Below are 20,880 nucleotides of genomic sequence, written 5' to 3'. Positions count from 1 at the left end.
AAGGTTGGAGATTGGCCTATAATTAGCTAAGACTGCTGGGTCTAGAGATGCTTTTTGAGTAAAGGTTTAACTACAGCCAGCTTGAAGGCCTGTGGTACATAGCCGATTATTAGAGATAGGTTGATCATATTTAAGATCGAAGAATTAATTAATGGCAGGACTTCTTTGAGCAGTTTTGTAGGAATGGGGTCTAAAAGACAGGTTGATGGTTTGGAGGAAGTAATTATTGAAGTTAACTCAGAAAGATCAATTGGAGAAAAAGAGTCTAACTTAACATCAATGGTACTAAGATTAATATCCAGCCAATCTGATTTGGATCTGGAGACCATTGCTTTCACAGAGGCTGCCAATGATAAAAGCTTGACTACATGATGTACAAGCTGTTCTTATCTCATCACCTCATTAGTAGGTATTTGGATGTCATGCTCATGTTGCATTGTGCTAGCTGAAGAGAGAGACATCACTTCGATCTCGTCCCAAGGATTACGTATAGGCCTACACTCGAACCTATACCTGTTACACAGCTGAACACCTTCAATTTGCATGCATTTACTGAACTTTGAACTCCCACACTTTCTTGTGGAATCCCTTGTAATTGCTAGCGATTTTGAATTAATCTATTTGTGCTTTAATGAAATTCCTTTGAGGAATTTCTGGACATGGAGCGTTTCTATCTGTAAGAAGCATCAAGATATAAACAAATCACAAAATAGAAGGAGCGCTCCACACACAGACAGGCAAAGGAAATATGAAAGAACAAACTTAAAAAATGACTAATCTCAGTTTTACTTAGCAGGGGGACAAATTTAGCTTATTTTGGTATTGAAACTTAACAGAACTTCAGATTAAACCTCAAGTTTGGTTAAACTAATGTCTCAGCCCAGGTGTGCTTTTTTTACTCTGAAAACTTCAGTCATTATGAATGTTTACTACCTCAACGCTTTACCAGGCGTTGTTGACTCTGTGATAGTAAAATGCTTCTGCTCTGCATCACATAACAGATGGAAGTGTGTTAATATCGCTCCAAGCCTGGTTGTCTCTGTGGTTTGGAGCATACTGGGATATTGATTCTGCACTCTTACATGGACAGCGGTGGTGGGGTATAAAAGACTTTCATGCACTTTACTGCACATTTAGAATTAATGTGATAAAAGCTGAAAGTACACGAGATATTTTGCATTATTTTACACTGTTTAATACAACTGCTATGAACTCTTTCTTTAATAAATGTAGTGTTGCTACTACCAGCACTTCTACATGTACAAATACTGCTGCCAAATCTGTAACAATTAAAGCTTAAGATAGAGGGTCCCCCAATATGACTATTACCTATTCTATTCAAGGCTATTAGTTATTCCCATAGACAAAGACGTGTGAACTGTGATATAGCTACTGTTTAATAAATGTGCATCTACCATCTTCTGTGGTCTCTTTAAACAAACTTTTTTGTATCTAACCACAGACTGTGGTTAGATACATTTTCATTTAAGTTTAGTTTTGGTAATGTTGATACATATTAATTATTTGGAGGGGACAAAAATATTTTCTCTAATAGATGCCATAGCACCTCTCCTGGGCTACTTATAAATCAAGGGTTATAAATCCAAGGCCCATCTAGTGTTTAACTAGCTTGAGAATAAATAGTGTGGAAATATGTTCGTTCATAGTCATTAAGGTCGTTTTTCTTGCTAACCAGAATCTGGATATTTTTGATCTTGTGACTATAAATAAATAAGGCTTATGTATACACTGGAGCAGGTACTTGGTCCATTTTGGACCGCCTTTACTTTCCTTGCATCTGAGACTTGAGATCCCTGCTCTCCTCGCATTATCTTCTATACACGTGAGGCTAAAAGCGCTCCCAGTTTGGAAGCAAGCGTCTTTTGGATCCCCATTTAAACTGCTTTGAGGAAATTCAGGGGATGGACAGCTGCCTTTGGAGAAGTCTGACCTGATGTTTTTGTTCCCACAACTTCAAATTCCAGCTTAACACTAGGAAGGCCCAGGCTTCTACCTTTCTACCTTTAAAACCCGCCACCAGCCAAATGGCTGGTAGGCTTTTAGCTAAGCTTTAGCTTCAGGCAAGTGGAAGCTAAATTGGCTAGTCATTCATATGTAAATTGGGTTGTTACCTGGGAATTCTGGAGGGAGGGGAGTGGGGGTGTGTGGATGAGGGGGTGGGGGAGCTGCTAAAAGCGGTGAGCTTCCTTTTGTTTCATCTTGATGCATTCTCAATCATCCAGGGAAACAAATCTCCAAAAGTCACCAACTTGGAGTGTTTCAGTTTGCCATCTTAGGGAGAAATCAACACACATGGGTGTATGTCCTTTGTTGCTGAGATTTATTGATAAAAACAGTACAAAAAATCAACCATTTGTACACATTTTTACAAATAATTATAAAAAGTGAGTGAGTACATTTCAACATTTTCAGCAATCACTCACAATCCTGGCACTGCCATGGTATCTGTAGTCTGCATTTACCTTGGCTTGGCTTCCTGATCAATTGTCCACTACCAAAAGGAAGCCAAGCCCTGCCACCCTTTACAACAAAACAAGGTGTGATCACATTGATGCCACAATGGACGACTGATCAATGCTCCACTACCAAAAGGAAGCCAAGCCCTGCCACCCTTTACAACAAAACAAGGTGTGATCACATTGATGCCACAATGGACGACTGATCAATGCTCCACTACCAAAAGGAAGCCAAGCCCTGTGATCACACCTTGTTTTGTTGTAAAGGGTGGCAGGGCTTGGCTTCCTTTTGGTAGTGGAGCATTGATCAGTCGTCCATTGTGGCATCAATGTGATCACACCTTGTTTTGTTGTAAAGGGTGGCAGGGCTTGGCTTCCTTTTGGTAGTGGACAATTGATCAGGAAGCCAAGCCAAGGTAAATGCAGACTACAGATACCATGGCAGTGCCAGGATTGTGAGTGATTGCTGAAAATGTTGAAATGTACTCACTCACTTTTTATAATTATTTGTAAAAATGTGTACAAATGGTTGATTTTTTGTACTGTTTTTATCAATAAATCTCAGCAACAAAGGACATACACCCATGTGTGTTGATTTCTCCCTAAGATGGCAAACTGAAACACTCCAAGTTGGTGACTTTTGGAGATTTGTTTCCCTGGATGATTGAGAATGCATCAAGATGAAACAAAAGGAAGCTCACCGCTTTTAGCAGCTCCCCCACCCCCTCATCCACACACCCCCACTCCCCTCCCTCCAGAATTCCCAGGTAACAACCCAATTTACATATGAATGACTAGCCAATTTAGCTTCCACTTGCCTGAAGCTAAAGCTTAGCTAAAAGCCTACCAGCCATTTGGCTGCTCTCCGGGTTTTAAAGGTAGAAAAGCCAAATGGCTGGGCTCTGGGCCTTCCTAGTGTTAAATAATTCTTACTATCCATAATACACTTCAGCCACTTTCCCCCAGGCTACTCTGACGCTAGGATGTCTCCCTCTGAGCTCTCAACTTCTTTTTTGAATCAAAAGGCTTCACTATGGGAAGTTATTTGCTTAAAAAACGTTTCAGCATTCAGATGTGTTCATCTAACTGTTGTAGTGCTCATGAAATGAAAATACATTTAAAAAGAAATCCACACAAAAATCAAAACAGCATAATCATATCACATCATTCTGTTATCAAGGAAGACCTAGTGTCCTCTACACGGGACAGAAGATAAATATAAAGGGGCTTGTAAAGATAAAGATGTAAAGATAAAGGGGCTTGTAGCCTATTCATGTAAAGCGAAAGGTTGACATAAAACGTAAGCTGGATTGAACTAAGGTATCAGCTGGGTTCACAGGCAGAATTACGCATTGCAACGTGCGCATCGAACAATTTCTTACCACGGTTCATTGTTCATTCAGAATTATTCTTAAGCAGGGCTGGGCAACTCCAGGCTTTGAGGGCCGGTGTCCTGCAGGTCTTAGATATCACCCTGGGTCAACACACCTCAATCACATGATTAGTTGATTACCAGGCCTCTGGAGAACTTCAAGACATGTTGAGGAGGTCATTTAGCCATTTAAATCAGCTGTGCTGGATCAAGGACACATCTAAAACCTACAGGATACCAGCCCTTGAGGCCTGGAGTTTCCCCACCTATGCTCTAAAGCATTGGGCGTGCCAGTTAAATGGGTGGAAACAGAAATATATTTAGCTCGAGGTGTATTGTGGAGAACAATGTTTTAAGACAGCAGCATTAACGGCTAAAACAAACAAACAAAAAGGGAGAATTTCTGTGCATAAGGCACGACAACAATGGTTTTCGAAAACAAAACAGTTTTTACTTTATTTCATCATGAGTGAGAGGATTCTGGCCCCATTCCAAGTCTGTTTGCAGAGCATAAACAAACCCAGGTAATTAAATACTGACAATTTCCTTCTTGCATAGTTTTGTGCATACACACTGTGAAGAAGGCCCATGCTTTTGAATTCATTACTGTCAAAATGTCACTGATTTCAAAAATCCTTTTTCAGTTCTCTCTTGGTGGTTTAACACCTCTGTATACCCATACAGCTGTCCTTCTAGCAGATCTCCTTTTCTTGAATATCTGATTGTCTTCATCTCTGCCAGGATGAAGATCTTCATACTCTTTCTCTCCTTTACTAATTCCATGTATCACAATACACACTACAATAACAACTGAAGTGATGCTGTTTACTAAAACTCTGGGATTTTAATCTGATACTGGAAAGTTTAGTTTGTAAAAACAATTGAATGAAGTACCTTTAACAAGGTGGTAGTGAAGATAAAACACTAAAACACCACTTAATCATTCTCAAGTAAGAATGCTCCAATTTAGCGGCTGAATTAAGTAAAACAACTTCACTATAAGTTGAAACAGAAGAAGAAGAAAAAAAGAAAAATTATGCCTTAACAGAGTTAATTATGTTTATTTTTATTACATAAAAGAAGCAAACTGCTGCTAGGACAGAAACAACTTGTTAAATTTGTATTGTTGATTGTCATTTATGCTTAGAAATGTTTACTTATATATGCTTAGAGTTTTGTAATTAGTTGTAGATTGGTAGAGGTTTTGATCCTTGATAGTCTGCAAACTTTGTGTGCATTAGACAGCACTTTGGGAGCATGAGAGGTCATACCGTGTCTTATTGTTTTATGGTAGGATTAACGTAGTTGCGTCTGTTCTAGTCTAAGTGCTCTTTGTTTAGATGAACTGCAGGACTTCCTCACCGTGTTATCTAGGATGAACCATCTAGGGTGAGGGGGAGGCTACCCTCTTCCTGACCAAGGATGTTTGACCCTTTGATCAGCAGTCCACACACACACACACACACACACACACACACACACACACACACACACACACACACACACACACACACACACACACACACACACACACAAAGAGTACCTTGCCTGTGTGTGTGTGTATGTAGACGTCATATGTTAATGAACTTATGCATATTCATGTAACCTCAATAAAAGAACAGTGGTACGGGAGAACGGACGAGAGCAACTGGGGTCAAGCGAAGGAACGGTGCCTGTCCGGTTCTCTCCCGTGCACGAGAAACATGAAGAAGCTTGCCTACTTGTGTCTTGCTTTGCAGTGTAATTATATTGTCTTCAATGTTCCAGCGGATGGGTTCAAGCTACAAACCTATCACAACTGAGTAGTCTTTTTTTATTTATTTATTTTTTATTAAGCTTCTTAGGCTATATAAACAACTAAAATAATAGCAAGATAGCCCTGATGATTTGGGAATGGTGTTGTTGGAAGTTATTAGGCTGTGACAAACACCATCTGACCAGAGTCCAGTTCTATGTGAGGGTAAGAGTCAGTGGGAAAGCCACAGGGTACTACAGTATCTACGAGTCCACTTCAGATGGGCCAGGATTCATGGGTTTTACTTCATCTGGCGTCTGCACTGGGATGTGCTTTTTTGACTTCCTGAGTTACAAAAGGGAGAAATGGCAATGAGATTGATTAAAAAACAATTAACTGTAACGTGATGGGTGCATGACAAAATTCATGCAAGCTCGCTGTTATCCAAACATTTTCTTATACCTTTGATACATTAAGGCGATGATGCCCAAAGAGCAGAGAATCACCAGTAAAACAATGACAGAGATGGATGCCAGCGTTGCTGCTTTAGAAGGTCCTGCTAATAAGAGAAAATACTGAACATCAATTTCTACCCACGTACTCCTCTCATTTTCTCCACAGAAAATAACACATATAATATGGCATTTTATCAGACATGATGGCTTTGTGAATCTTTCAAGTGCTTCAGCGTAAACATCAAAGACTATAATGAAACTCAGTGGGATTCTGTGCTGTGCCTGCAGCGTGTCCTAGTCTAAAAAAAATCTGGGAGGGGGGGGGTATTTAATGCTAAATAGTGCAAAGGCTTACATGGTCCGAAAGCAGGAAGGAACGCTAGGGGAAACAAATAACCAGAAGCCACAAGTAATACATATACAGCTAACTCAAGGAGCGGAAACACTATGAAGGCACACAAGTATGTTGGGCAACTCAACAAAGGACAAGGGAGAGAGAGAGAAAATAAATACAAAATGTGATGAGGCTGGGGAACACAATGTGAACAAATCAGGGATGACAGACTGAAACATGCAAACCTGTCACAGAGAAAACTAATGGAAAGAATAAGAAAACAACAACAACAACAGACTGTACAAAATAAGCTTAACGCAGAATATTCATGAAAATAACCGTAAACTGATAAACGAGGAACTAAAACTCACGATACTTAGAAATGTGGCAAACAAGAATAAACAATAATGATGAAGAGATTAAGATCAAAGTGAAAATAAGTTCGTCTTTACCTTTGGTAAAGCACTGCGGCCAAGACTGAGTTACAAGAAAGACTTTGACCATTTAGATCACACTGGAGTGCACAGATGTTCTTCTCACTATCTCGTTTTCTGCCGGAAAATCCCCCACAGTCTATGGTGTCAGTAAATGACCACAAATTAGCAGCAAGGCTCTGTGGCAGTGTTAACTCTGTTATTAGAGCAGTGTGTTAGATAAGCATGTGAAACATCAGATACATGCCTTTCTTTAGAGACTTAAGAGCTAAAATCTAAAAACAAGATATAGCTCAGCTAGCTAGCTCAAGGTGAGGCTTCACTTTGACTTCACACTGCTTTTCTAAAGAATACACACCATTCATAGCTTAGACTCATTAGCAGGGCATATTTGGCCTATGGGATGCCCTTGAAATTCCTTTTATAGGTGTTTGTGTTTCATCTGTGGTGCTTTTAAGGCAGAAAGATGAATTATTTCTGGATGCTACTAACTGTTAATTGTCAGTGTTTTGTTAAACTGCTTTGATGACTTCCTTAACTACCCATGTTTATCTGTCCTCGATATGGTGGTTAAGCTCTGAAAGGTCATCTGATGATGAATGTTCCAGTTATCTTCTCTTGGTCTTGAAGAGGACGAAGAGGTGAGTTCATAAGCACGTTGGAAAGGATGCGGTTAGTCATTCATTTTGGCTGTAACGCCAACTGAGCAGGTAAAAATAAGCTGTCAGCAACAGCGAAGCAGAAAATTACTGCTCTTGAAAGAATGCGGTATTGCAATTTGGAGCATTCTGGGAAATAGACAATGATTGCAAAAATTTCTGGCACAACTTCACCTACTTCCAAGGTGCATGGAGAGGATGAAAGAATTCACAATGCAGGAACTCCAGCAATACTTAAGGGAAGATGAACAACTTTAATAATTGACTAACGCGTTTCAGCTTGTTGCCTTCATCAGTGATTGTCTGGCACAGAAGAATATCTCATGCACTTTGGTCATATATTTAGTTCTAGAATGCATACATTTGATCAAAACTTGAGAGGATTGTGTCAGTTCACACAGTTTGTTTTAATGCTGATGCAAAGTCTTACATTTGTGACCTTGCGCTTTTTATGCATGATATGATAATATGCTAACTGCAGCAGTGTGTGCACAGTGGCGTCTGTGCACACAAAAAAAAACAAAACCCCCCCCCCCAAAAAACAGCCCAGAAAATAAAATACTTGAAATATTAGAATATTGCAGTATGTAAATTACTTTTCAACACTAACTAGTCCAAGGATTATACTTCAAGTACAAGCAACCACTGCTCAACAAGGTCCAGTGGGCACTGCAGTCTTCCCTTGTGTAGCTTATCTACACAAGGGAAGACTGCATTGACTACCACATGATGCTCATGAACGCCCTTCACAAGGAGGGTAAGCACAGTATATGGAAGACCAGGAAAGTCAGTCCATGAAATAAAGCTGTAAATCACTTTCTAATGACTTTATAATTACTTTTATGTTGATAAAATATTTGATATGTTACCAGAGAATACCACTACTAATCCATCAATAAATACTTTATTAAACAATTAAAAGCCTTGATTACATGATTCATCAATGCAGAATTTAAAAACAGAGTATGTATGTGTGTGTATGAGATATATATATATATATCTATTTATATTTAAAAAAAAAGGCAAAATGTGATCTCCCTACTGTAGCTCATATCTTACTGCATTTCCTTTTTCCATTCACAGTAACATGTAATAAATAATTTAGCTTCTCCTTTAAGATCAATCTCCATACCCAAGTAAAACTTGATGTACTTCGGTCAGACAAATCAGACTTGCCTGACTTAACAAACAGGCATAGCTAACAAAGTGGCCAGTGATCGTTTCTCTAAGGGGCTAAAAGCCAGGTATAAATAAGGACCCACACAAATTACTGAATGTTTGAGCAGAAAGCGTAGCAGCTCCAAAAGACATGTTGTTACTGGCCGAAATAATACTCTGCAGAAAATTGAACAAATAATTTGGTCTGCTTGTGTCCATCTAGCCTGATTGATACTGAAGATAGGAAAGTATTAACACAGTTAATCTCTGTGACAAAGCAATACATTGCATCAATGCCTGGCTAGAGACAACATTTAGTCTGAGTAACTCATTATCAGTTTTAGTATTTTCATGAGATCTGAATAATAAATAAAAGAAATAGAAATCAAACATTTCCCACCATAGCAATGGTTGACCCAGAGGGATGTGAACGATAAAGTTCCTATAGAGTTGTTTTTTGGTAATGTGAAGCTAGAAAGCTGTTAAGATGAAAGTTACAGATTGAGCCTCTTGCACTGCCATATTAACATGGCTGTGATTCTTTGGGATGACGTCCACAGAAGTTCAAATGGGTTATCAGGCACTGATGACAACCAGTCCTACGTGGAGGTAGGAGTCTATTCTTCACTGTAGTGGGATGTTGCTTTTGGTAAAACACTGCTGCAGCTCTCTGCAACCGCAACAAAGTCGGTGTCTTTTACTGGTCCACTGCAGGTGGGCGAGGACTCATGCATTCAGTGTGCACAGCTCCTCTGGGTCTTGGTTCACTGGGGTGTGCTCTCTTCGCCTCCTGAGACAAAAAGGACAATCAGGATTGAAATGGATTAAAACCAGCCAACTGCAAAACAATGAGTATATAGAAAGACAATCCAAAAAAGTCATTTTGTTTTTACCTTTGATACAGTAAGACTATCCCTGCAGTACAAAGAGTCACCAGTAAAACAGTGATGACTGTTGCCGCTGTGGTTGTTGCAGCGTCTGCAAATGGGAGAGAAAATCCTTAATGTGCTCTGATTCAGTTTCTTCACTGAAAAGAGGTATAACATGACTGCATCTCATTAAATACAACAATTCCAAGTCTGCTTTGTGAGTTAAGTGTTTTCAAACAATCTCAGAGAATGTACCGTCCTAAACATCAATGAGGGAATCCACACTGCGAGTCTGCTCTGTGGCCTTCAGCATTTCTAAAACGTCTTGCTTCACAAACAGCGTTTAGCCTCAAGGAACTCCCTGCTTGTCCATCGAGAAGTTGCATCACTGACTTAGAAATAATACACAGACACTCGCAGACCATTATGACCACCTGCTTCCTTTTGCTACCAAAGCAGTCCTTACTTTACTAGACTTCCTTTGGATGTATCACAGTGGGGCCTGCGTGGATTAAAGTTTGATCCACACATCCCACAGATGCTTGATGTTCCTACTTGCTCACTAATATATGCCACATAACAAGTGCAATGATGAAGAGATAATCAGTGTTATTCACACCACCTGCTAGTGGTTCTAAAATATGTTATGGCTGATCAGTGTATTAAATGAGATCTCAGATAAGAAATAATAACGCCGTTGAAGCTTACCAATTTCAAGCGCAGAATGAGTGGCGTTCTTTATTGTGTCAGTCTGTCCTGTTGTCTCCATCACAGGTTCTGCTTTTCCAGTACAAAATAAAATTTATACAAATTAGTGCAATTGTAAAGGTAAAAAGACGTAATCAGTGTCATGCCTGAAAAGTTTCTTATGCATGTACATGCGGCTTTGTGAAATGCTGGGGGAAAAGCAGATATCAAAAGATTATGCTTTATGTACCACTTAGTAAATTACCACAAGGTGGGGTAAGGTTGGGTGGCAGTGCTTGTGTTTTAATAAAAAACACAAAACAAACACAAACAAACCCCATTGCATTTATGGCTTATATAACCTATGCTTTATTTCACAGGCTTATCAGCTGAAATCCAAACATACACATCCTTCTGTAACAGCTAACCAGTTCAATATACGTCTTGACTTTGATAACTCTTTGAAAGTCTGCTGACATTTCTCAAACAAACGATCCTTGGTTCATCACAATTGATTCTCCTGAGTTTCATTCTTTTGGTAATCTGCAGATTCAGGCGTGGACAGTTACTGCATCTGCCCAGCAGGGGGAGCTCCCAATGCAACAGTGTTTTTCCTTTAGAAAGCCTCACTTAACACTAGTATTTCTTCATACATTTTTAACAGAGTAAATGGTTACATGTAAATAGCTGTGTCACCATTTCAAAGTCAAATGATTTTTGTTGTCCTTTTTGTTTGGCTTTTTGCAAAGAGTCTTAGTACTTGAACAGCAATCGAACTATTAGCTCTCAGAAATTACTGTGTTTAATATGATAATTAACTAGTGTTACAGCATTTACGATAAAGAATAGTATAGGTCCCCTTTAAATAACTGCTTATATAAATACTGCAATGACAGCTGTCTGGACTCAATGGAAGAGACGGCACATTAGCAGCTTCAGCTGTTGTTTTGGTAATGATATCTGTACTGCTTTAAAAAACAAACAAACAAAAAAAACCAACCCACACACATTTATGTCAAAGTATGATATTTTTTTACTTTTTATGTTAATGAAGCCCTAGTTTTGAAACTTGAGCCTGTGATCACAAAAAAAAATAAATAAATATTGAAATTCATTTAGATATCGTCTTTATATAGCCCAGAGAAGTTTCAAAGATGGCTTCAGAAGCCCAGACTTATTTCTCAAGCACTTTGATAATATCCTGTGAACCAGCATTAGCAAAAATATCATCCATTACATGATTTTATATGCTGAGGGCATCAGAGTCCTGCAGCCCAGGTATTGTACAATTCCCTTTTTAAAATCCAGTTTCAAGTGCAGAGAAAGGCTGATTCACCTCTGCCCAAGACTTTGACCTTGGTATTAAAACCTTAGATGGCACCTGCCCAGTTTCGGTTTCAGTTCCTCCTAAATTATTTTCATAAAACCTTTCCTTTGGAAGGACAGCAACTAGAGATGCACAATCTTTTTCTCCCCCGACCTGCTGTTTGCTTAGAGTTTAGTTACACGGCCTGCACCCATTTAACCAGTTACTCTTTCCAGTGTACAGCTCTCTTTCACCTGTCACCATTTGTGGTTAAGGTTCAACTGGAACTGCTTTTGAGGTTTGACCTGTATATAGCTGCTGTTTGTTATGAAACAGATCTGGGTTTCAGACTTTGTGTGCCGTGTCCTGGCTTTAGCATGACAGGGAAGGAAGACCCAGAGTTCTAAAGGCTAACAACCTTTTGAACAGCACTGTGCTATTCAACACCCAACCATAAAAACAAACGTGTGCTGTTGATGCTAATGATTGTGTATCACAACATTGTAGATTCTCTTAAAGATGTTGATGTAAAACCTCAAAAACTACTTCAGTTCCCTTTTCACATCATATTTACAGTACAGTCCATTAAGTGCCCATCCCTAGACGTCCCTTATGTCACTAATGTAGAAAGTAGTTTCTGCTACAAGACAATTTTTTTTAAATTTGAGATTTTAACCAATTCCTTGCATAGCTGCGAGTGCCTAAACCCATCTGCTTTCACCTATCCTTGGGCAAGATACTAACCCCAAATTGCTCTCCGATGCATCTATCGGAGTATGAGAGTGTGTGTGTGTGTGTGTGTTAGCTATAAAGCACTTAGAAAAAAAATGTGCTTGTGTGAACGCACAAGTTGTGTAAAGCGCATTGAGTGCTCAGATGAGTAGAAAAGCGCTATATAAGAACCAGTCCATTTACATAATCTGGACTTGGTGGCTTGGAACCTTCCTTCCCACTGTTACCAAAGTGCTGCTCATAGGGGGGTCATATGATTGTTGGGTTTTTCTCTGCATCTATGAAGCACCTTGAGGCGACTTATGTTGTGATTTGGCGCTATATAAATAAAATTGAATTGAACAGCTGATTTCTTTCTATAGGTGACCGAATTACTAAAAGTGGTTTCAAAGAAATTTGTCAACAGTTTCTATTGAAATTTTAGCATCAATGTGGCAAGCGTAGCATTGAAGACGCCAGATTTTACCACATTTTTTTAACCACATTGACACTTTGAGTCAGACAGATTTCGTTAGCTTTCAGTAGTTCTAACGAAACATGTCCACACTGCATGGATTACTAAAGCGTCCAGTTTGTATCTTCAAGATCACACAACGTTTGTGTTTGATTACTGGCCTGTATTATTCATACTTACAAATTGAGGGTTTAAGCAGTGAAGACTACAGGATGTTTATATATGATGACGGTCCTATAAGTGTGCACAGTTTGTCTCTCTCACACACACACACACACACACACACACACACACACACACACACACACACACACCTCATTGTTATGACAACTTGGAATGAAATTCCTCGTGCCAGACCTTCCATGGACACTGGTGGTCTTGTAATATGATGTGTGGTGCACACTCCACAGAATTATTCATTCAACACAACGTTCCACCGCTGAGGGAAATCTCTAAGGTTGGATTACAAATTAATCTTTTTGAATTTCCTTCAGTCTTATAAAAACAAACAAAAAAAAGACACTGAAGCAGTTAAAGAAAAGCACATGCCCTCAGAAGTCTTCTAATTAAGCACTGCAGGCACTGACAGGTTAGAATAATTGTGCAGTAAGTAAGTGTAATTTGAAGCCTATCCATTCTCTTCCACTTAGGCACAGAGGCAAACAACCATTCGCACACAGATTCACATATATGGGCAATTTAGAATGACCACACACACACACACACACACACACACACACACACACACACACACACACACACACACACTCACACTCTTCAGGAACCAGTACAGTTCCTTGGCGTAACCATCTTACTTTGACATCATGTGGTCACAGATAAAACAAAGCAGATTAGATTCTGAAGGGCTACTTCTGGCTCAGAAGCAGTTTGTTTTACATTCAACGTCTGGTGAGCCATTAGGTGCTAGAAAAGCATCTCATATCTGAACGGTCCCTTCTCATGTCCCTCTTGGTCTCAAGCAGAGCTGATTAAATGACAAAAATATATTTATATTGTAGAGGGTGCCCATTTTAGTGATAAAGGTGTCAAAAGGCTTGAAGGAGAGTACAGTGGGGAAAGACCAAATAAACCCCATAATTTAGTAGCTTGTAGAACCATCTTTAGCAGCAATAACTTGAAACAATCAGACTCGCATCCTTGAGGAGGAAGTTTGCCCCACTCTTCTTTACAATGTTGCTTTATTTCATTCGGGTTTGCAACCATTTGTTTATTCATAGTATTCTCAAGTTGTGCCACAGCCTTTCAGTCAGGCTGAGGTCTGGGTCATTGCAGACCTCAGCAGCTATGCCTGGGATCACTGCCCTGACTCCATGTGAACAGAGCTGTGAGACAAATGGCCTCATATTTGACTGTAGAATACTTTAGTATATAGTGGGGCTCATGGTCAACTAAATCACTAGGAAACAAGCCCAAATCATCACCTCTCTGCACCACCATGTTTGACAGCAAGTATGAGACAGAGCCACTGAACACAAGAGTCCCTATAAGCAGTCTGTTGGATGAGGTTAATCATGACTTTGGGCGTCAGTAGCAACATTTCACCTGGCACACTTGAAAGCAACAGCTCAGCAGAAGCTAACTGAGAAAGTACGTATGAATTTAAGTTCTTTACCGTGGGTGGTTGTCTGTGTACTGGTTCCTTGTTCAAGCACTGTGCTTGAATTCTGCATCATCTGGGCAGTAGAAGCTGTTGCTGAGAAGAAAAAACCCACCTCTATTAATACTATAAAAACCCTGACCACATCTCTCACTGCTAAGATTAGTTGTAGCACGAATTATCCCTCTGTTATGAAACATGCGTTTGTTCCATTATCCCAAACTAAAACCCCATAACTATCTTCAAGCATGCATGGAGTGTTATACTGCGTTTGATTTTACATTAGTTAGCTTCAACATGCCACGTATATTACAATAGCTGAAAAATACATGCAGGATTTAATGTTATCTATCAGTCCATTTTCTTCCACTGCCCCTGCAGGTTGCAGGGGCAGCAGCCCACGCAAAGAAGCCCAGACCTCCCTCTCCCCAGCCACCATTTAATATTAGTAAATGGCCTGTATTTATATAGCGCTTTTACTAGTCCCTAAGGACCCCAAAGCGCTTTACACAATCAGTCATCCACCCATTCACACACACATTCACACACTGGTGATGGCAGCTACATTGTAGCCACAGCCACCCTGGGGCGCACTGACAGAGGCGAGGCTGCCGGACACTGGCGCCACCGGGCCCTCTGACCACCACCAGTAGGCAACGGGTGAAGTGTCTTGCCCAAGGACAACGACCGAGACTGTCCAAGCTGGGGCTCGAACCGGCAACCTTCCAATTACAAGGCGAACTCCCAACTCTTGAGCCACAATCGCCCCTAGTAATGGAAATTAACATTTTGTTAAACAAAATGTTAAGAGGAGCTGGAGTTGTATTTGTTGCTCCCAGATGAATTTTCCTCACTCATTCATGACTATCACTTAGTCATGAATGACTAAACAAGTTACCTATGACTAACCACATTTTTTGGAAAGCTTGAGTTAAATTTCACTAAACACACCTGGGCATGATTACGGTCATATCTGTTAAAGAAATCACTCAAGCAGATCCTGTCTGACAAAGTGAAGTAGATGTCAAAAAGCAACACATCATGCCAACCCTAAAGAAACCATCATGGAGTGGTGAGCCTACCAAAATTACCCCCAAGAGCCCACTGGCTGCTCATCCAGGAGACAAAACTACAAAAAGCCCCAACATTTACCAAAAAAAAAAAAAAAAAAAAATAAGAAAATGCAGGCCACACTTGCCTCAGTTAATGTCAGTGTTCATGATTCAGTACCAACAAGTAAAAAACAAAAAAAAAAACAAAATAAAAAAAACTTTAAGTTTTTTTTTTTGTTTGAGTAAATAGTCAATGGACTGATGAGACAAAGGGTTGAGGTTTGGAGTTCATTACATCTGGAATACAGCTAACAAAGCACTTCATGAAAAGAACATCATACCAACAGTCATATGGTAGTGCAATGATCCCTGTCTACTTTGCTTCTTCAGAATTTGAACAACTTGCTATAATTGACTGAAACAATTATTCTCTCAGTCAGAAACTCCTGTAGGAGAATGTCCAGGAAATTCATGCCATGAAGCTCAAGTGCACTCTGACAATGATTTAAGAAATCATTAAGAAAAAAACAAACAAAAAACAAAACAAACAAACAAAAAAACCCCAACAACAACAACCAAAAAACAAAACTGGCTTTCCAGGCTTAAGTTTGTCTAACACTTAGATTTGTGTGATGATCTGAAACATGCAAGCATGACAAATATGCAAATAACAAATAAGGGGAGGGGTGGGGGTTCACAGCCACAGATGTACACAGCAGAAATGTAAACTGCCCCACTGATCATTTACGGTTAATCTGAGCATGACAACTGCTGTGAAATGAATGACTCATAGGAGCTGGGGCATTTTTACTTTACTGTTAGTAAGGGCCCAAACCAAGTCCCATAATTTGCAAAAGTTAGTTCTTGAAGCGGTGATTATGATATCAAGATTGTCTGGTTGCTTAGCTGAGCTGTGTTGAACTATAATGATTAAAGGAACTAACCATGGGAACACTACCAGAAGTTTCTGTTACTGGATACATTTTGATTTGACAAGAACAGATGCGCTTCATTTCCATGATGCTAAAAATCATAAATAAAGAAATAAAACTAAATTTCTTGATGTCATTCAAAGCAGATTTGCTACAGATCAAATCTTTTTGTGTTGCTGTAGGACTTGAGGTTTCACTACAGTAAACCATTTCCTTTAATAGTAGCTGCACTGCAACACCTCCTGGATTACTTTGAGAGTCATTTCACCCAAATTACCCAGTTCAAATGTCGTCTTTTAGGACCATTTGCTCACTGTACACTTAAATAGCCCATGTTACATCTACTAGTTTGAACATTCCAACCTGTAACACTGCAATATATCAATAAGAATAATAACTTAACCCTCTCAGGCTCAAATTTAACTTTTTGTTGCTAATGCACAACCAAGTCCTGCAGTGGTACTTCTGAGTTATATTAAAAAAAAACAAACAAAAAAACCTCAAAATATGTATGTGGGGTAATCAGGTTGTTAGTTTTTAACTGTTGCAAATCGGCAATGCCTGCCTCGAGAGGGTTAAACTAAAAGGAAATTCATGCGTCTTAGTTCATCTGCCATTTGTATGAGAATTAAGAAGCCTGATGGCTGCAGGTACTGGGGTTTGTTTTTGTTCCATAAGAAGGTGTAAAAAATGGGTGATAAAAGTAAAATGAGTAATATATACACAGACACTATACATGGCTCTAATATTAGTATTACTGTCACACCGTTGAGACATTTAGTTTCCTTTTAGTTTATTAGTAGTGGTTATAGGTCACGGTTTTTGATCGTCACAATCATGCAAATAGAGAACTTACTGATAGCGGAAGTACTGACGGAGTAAGAGGAAATATCAGTGTGACTCTCTGCAAAACCAAACCATCATTAAGCACACATGTCAGCAAAGTATGGCAAACACCATTTTCCTTAGACAGACGCTTACCTGTTGTTGTTGTACTTGTTGCTTTTGGTGGTTGTGTTGTGGTTATCCTTGGGTCAGCTGAAACATGACAAAGAAATACAAGAGATGCATTTAAAAAAAAAAAAAATAAATAAAATTAAAGTGGGAAAGCTTAAAAGAAAAAAAGAAAGAAAGAAAGAACTGTATGGATCAGAGATCTATTATAGATTATAAATCTATTATCACCGCATTCTGGCTGAAAGTATTATAGACTTGACTAAGATCCAACTATTCCCCATGTCCAGGGTGTTCTACAGGTAGACAGTCAAATCCCTTTTACTTTGCATTAAAGTTCTTCACTTCACTGCATTCCCATGATGCACTGCTCTGCACATCTGTCTGTCACAAATCAACCCGATACTGGTCTCCATCTGTTCCACTTTGCCTGCATTTTCTTCTCCTCTCTTGCGCAATGTTCGTTGTTTTGGATGGTTGACAATAGACATTTAAAAAGGCATCTACATTCCCTCTTTGCATACTCAGCTTTCCAACAATCTCCCTCTCATTTACATACATGTACCGTGTCTTGGTTCTATTGACTTTCCTTCCTTTACTTCTCCAGGCTCTCTTAAACCTGCTTCCTGCTCCCACTAAAGACCGCGATGTGAACATTCTAGTCCACAGAGACTCATGTCTGACCTCACTCGTCATTATCATAGCAAACAAGAAGCACCCAAGAGCTGGTCCCTGATGTAACCCCATCTCGACAATGACCTCATTTGTTGCTGCATCACCCTCAGATTTTTCCTCTGCTACTTCTGACTTCCTCATGAAGCACCAACCTTATGCTTTCACTAGATTAGAGACAGTACAACTTCTTTTGACTTTTTATATACTTCTCCATCAGCACTCTCCAAGAAAACAGTGTATCTATAGTGCTCTTTCTACAAAGCCTTGTGGGACGACAGCAGGAAACGTGGACAGCTAATGAGGCTAAGAGTGGTACACATTGTGAGTATAATCAGCAAGAAGGCAACTAGGAAAGTCAAAACAAATACAAAGCACAAGAGACAGAGTAAAAACTGGAAATGACAAAGACTCAGCCATGCATACTTGCAGAAGGATGACCATGAGACAAAACTGGAGAAACAGAATAAAGAACCAAAGGCAAAAATAGAGACTGAAAAGCATCAGATACTCATCTCCACATGCATGATAAACAGAATTTAAAAAAAAAAAATCAAACCCATAAAACATAAGTCTGGGTACAAGACCCAGGGCAAGTGACATTTTATCCCCACTATAACTGCACATCACTGCCATTCTTGTAAAAATAGATATCAGCACCAGTGCACTTCTTCATTCCTTAAGCATTGTCTAATTGTGTTACACAGTGTCTCAAAAAGTCCACTGCACTCACTTCCTCCTTACTAATCCTCTGGATCCCCTAAATTACTAAATGTCCTTCCCCTGCTCTCCCTTTCTCATGTCCTTCTTTCATGGAACCTTAAAAGTGCTCCTTCCATCCAATGTTTTGAGTCTATAGACAATCTTTCATCAAATCTGTTTCCTAGCAGGTGAATAAATGTTTGTGGTGTGTAGAAACAGGTGCATGCGAAATATTCACTCATTTCCTTTTACAGTAGATAATGTCACCTTTGCGCCAAGCTAGAGTCTAAAAAGGAAACTGCTCACAGTTATCAGCTGTGACAACACAAAAACAAACCACATGTGGGTGGCTTTCCACTGCACCCGAAAAGGAACCATTGCATTCTCTTATCTCTTGTAAATTTCAGACTTCCAGCCAGACACCTGACGTCAACAGTTCTAGTATGACTCTACATTTGATAAATCGGAAGGGAGGGCGTGCCAGTGTACTACAGAGCGTGGGATGGTTTAGTCGGCTGGTTTGAACCGAACCATCTTGACACACGGGGCTGTCAGTACTGTTGAGGTTTTATCAGTAAACAGAGGCTAGTGTGACTTTTATTCAGCCAGAGACAGACAAAGACTAAATAATCCACCGATAATCAGACATCCTTCGGTTGTGCCACAGATACCAGGCACCAGCCTATGCTCTGTATTAATATTTTAAGTTCCTCCAGGGAACGCATGTAGGGGCTGGCCTTCTATAAACCCTCTCCACCCATTCATCCAAGAGCAGACTTTCAGGGTTACCTAGCAATTCAGTCATCCCCTGGGGTAATGACTGAACATAACAGCTCCCATTTTTCAAAGTGATAATGGTAATGGATTCATGTTATGATAATACCAGTACTACTACTTCTGAGCACTCAAAATTCAGACTGTCAGCACTATTAGCAACCATTAGCTGTAATCCAAGAATCTAGAGTTATAACAAATATGGGTTCATGGATACTGGATTTGTAATCCTCCCCCCCCCCCCCCAAGGCCAAATCTAATGTGAATACTTGAAAGTTAACCAAGTGGAACTTTTTAAACTAAAAGGGAAAAAGAAAAGCAACAAGCCGCAGTACCGCTGTTTCCAAATGACCTCAGCTTGGAACTTCAAGAGAAGAGAAGCCTCTTTGAACCATTCAGCTGTGTTTGGGACCTCGTAACAATGTACCGGTTTACATGTGTGTGGATAGAGAGATGTTTTCATCTTTGGTGTTAAGAAATGTACCAGCAAATAATACTTACGTATACACACCAGCGATGGTTTGCTCCACTGTGCTCCAGGATTTTCGCATTTGATTAAAGTTGAGGTTCCCGCTTTTCTCAGGTAACCATCCATACATTTGTAGCGAAAACGGTCATCTATTTTGAAGCAGCCTTGTTGTGGGAGGTTTGTTAAATTCAACTTTGGAATTTCTGGACATGGACAGCTGTTATCTGTAAAAATAATAATGATAATTTTTTTTAAAATAAAACTATACGATTAAAAATAAATAACCAGTATTTTTTTGGCGAATGGTGTACGTAAGTTCCATAATTCTAACTTCTAGCAATGTACTAATGGTAACCTGATGTCGTCAATAAAAACTTTTACACCATCACATACACATCAGGTCAACCCCGCTTCTAAGTCAAAAATTTAGCAGGATTCATAACGATACACACTTGCGACTTTCAGCATTTAGGTTTCACTATGAAGATTTACGATACGGAGACGGCGAGAAACAATGATTTACCAAAAATAAACAAAACACAAATCAAGCCGCAGGTATGTCTTCAATAAGCAATTATCCCCCTCCGACATATCTCACCGTAAAACGCTGACGTGTGCGAGTTTATGCCTTCTATTTGAACGACTTGTCTTTGAAGGTGATCAAATTTAATCACTGATTAAATAAGCGATAAACTATAAACAAAACAAATTGCGGCATGCGCAATTTGTTTTGTTTCTGGAGCGCACTTTCTGGAGCGTACTCGGTCGAGTTGAAATTTGTTTGCACTTACCGCTGCTGGATAATTGAGACCAACATACTATCATAACGCAGACGGGGAAAGCCAGTGAAACCAGAGCCATCGGACACCTCGGTAGTGACTTAAAACATGTTCACTAAATAAAACCAGGCCGGTAAAGACCATCGTCGCTGTCGCCGCGGTATTTCTTTTCGTTCACACTTTCGCTTTATATCATGACACTCCCCTTGTGCTGTGTGTGATCCGCCCATTTTAACAACAGGGCATATTTCTGCAG

The 20,880-nt window shown here is 39.6% G+C and overlaps 1 protein-coding gene across 7 annotated transcripts; it reads right to left on the bottom strand.

The window, feature by feature from the left end:
- Positions 1-8,475: 8,475 nt before the first annotated feature.
- Positions 8,476-20,859, bottom strand: il15ra (interleukin 15 receptor subunit alpha). Of its 7 annotated transcripts, none has more exons than XM_080887899.1 (8): positions 20,637-20,859; positions 19,878-20,069; positions 17,256-17,312; positions 17,131-17,178; positions 14,306-14,386; positions 10,202-10,273; positions 9,518-9,602; positions 8,476-9,414 (listed from the first exon to the last, which is right to left on the bottom strand). In XM_080887899.1, the coding sequence occupies exons 1-8, from the start codon at positions 20,704-20,706 to the stop codon at positions 9,351-9,353; spliced, it is 669 nt and encodes a 222-aa protein (XP_080744025.1). In that variant the 5' UTR covers positions 20,707-20,859; the 3' UTR covers positions 8,476-9,350. The 7 variants fall into 7 exon arrangements, with proteins under 7 accessions (XP_080744025.1, XP_080744026.1, XP_080744027.1 ...); XM_080887900.1 differs by having other exon boundaries at positions 10,202-10,270; XM_080887901.1 differs by having other exon boundaries at positions 14,306-14,380.
- Positions 20,860-20,880: the final 21 nt, after the last annotated feature.

Source organism: Rhamphochromis sp. 'chilingali' (genome assembly GCF_963969265.1).
Source record: "Rhamphochromis sp. 'chilingali' genome assembly, chromosome: 7".
NCBI classification, from domain to species: domain Eukaryota; kingdom Metazoa; phylum Chordata; class Actinopteri; order Cichliformes; family Cichlidae; genus Rhamphochromis; species Rhamphochromis sp. 'chilingali'.
Note: the sequence above shows the minus strand (reverse complement) of the source record. Positions and strands in the feature narration are given on the sequence as shown.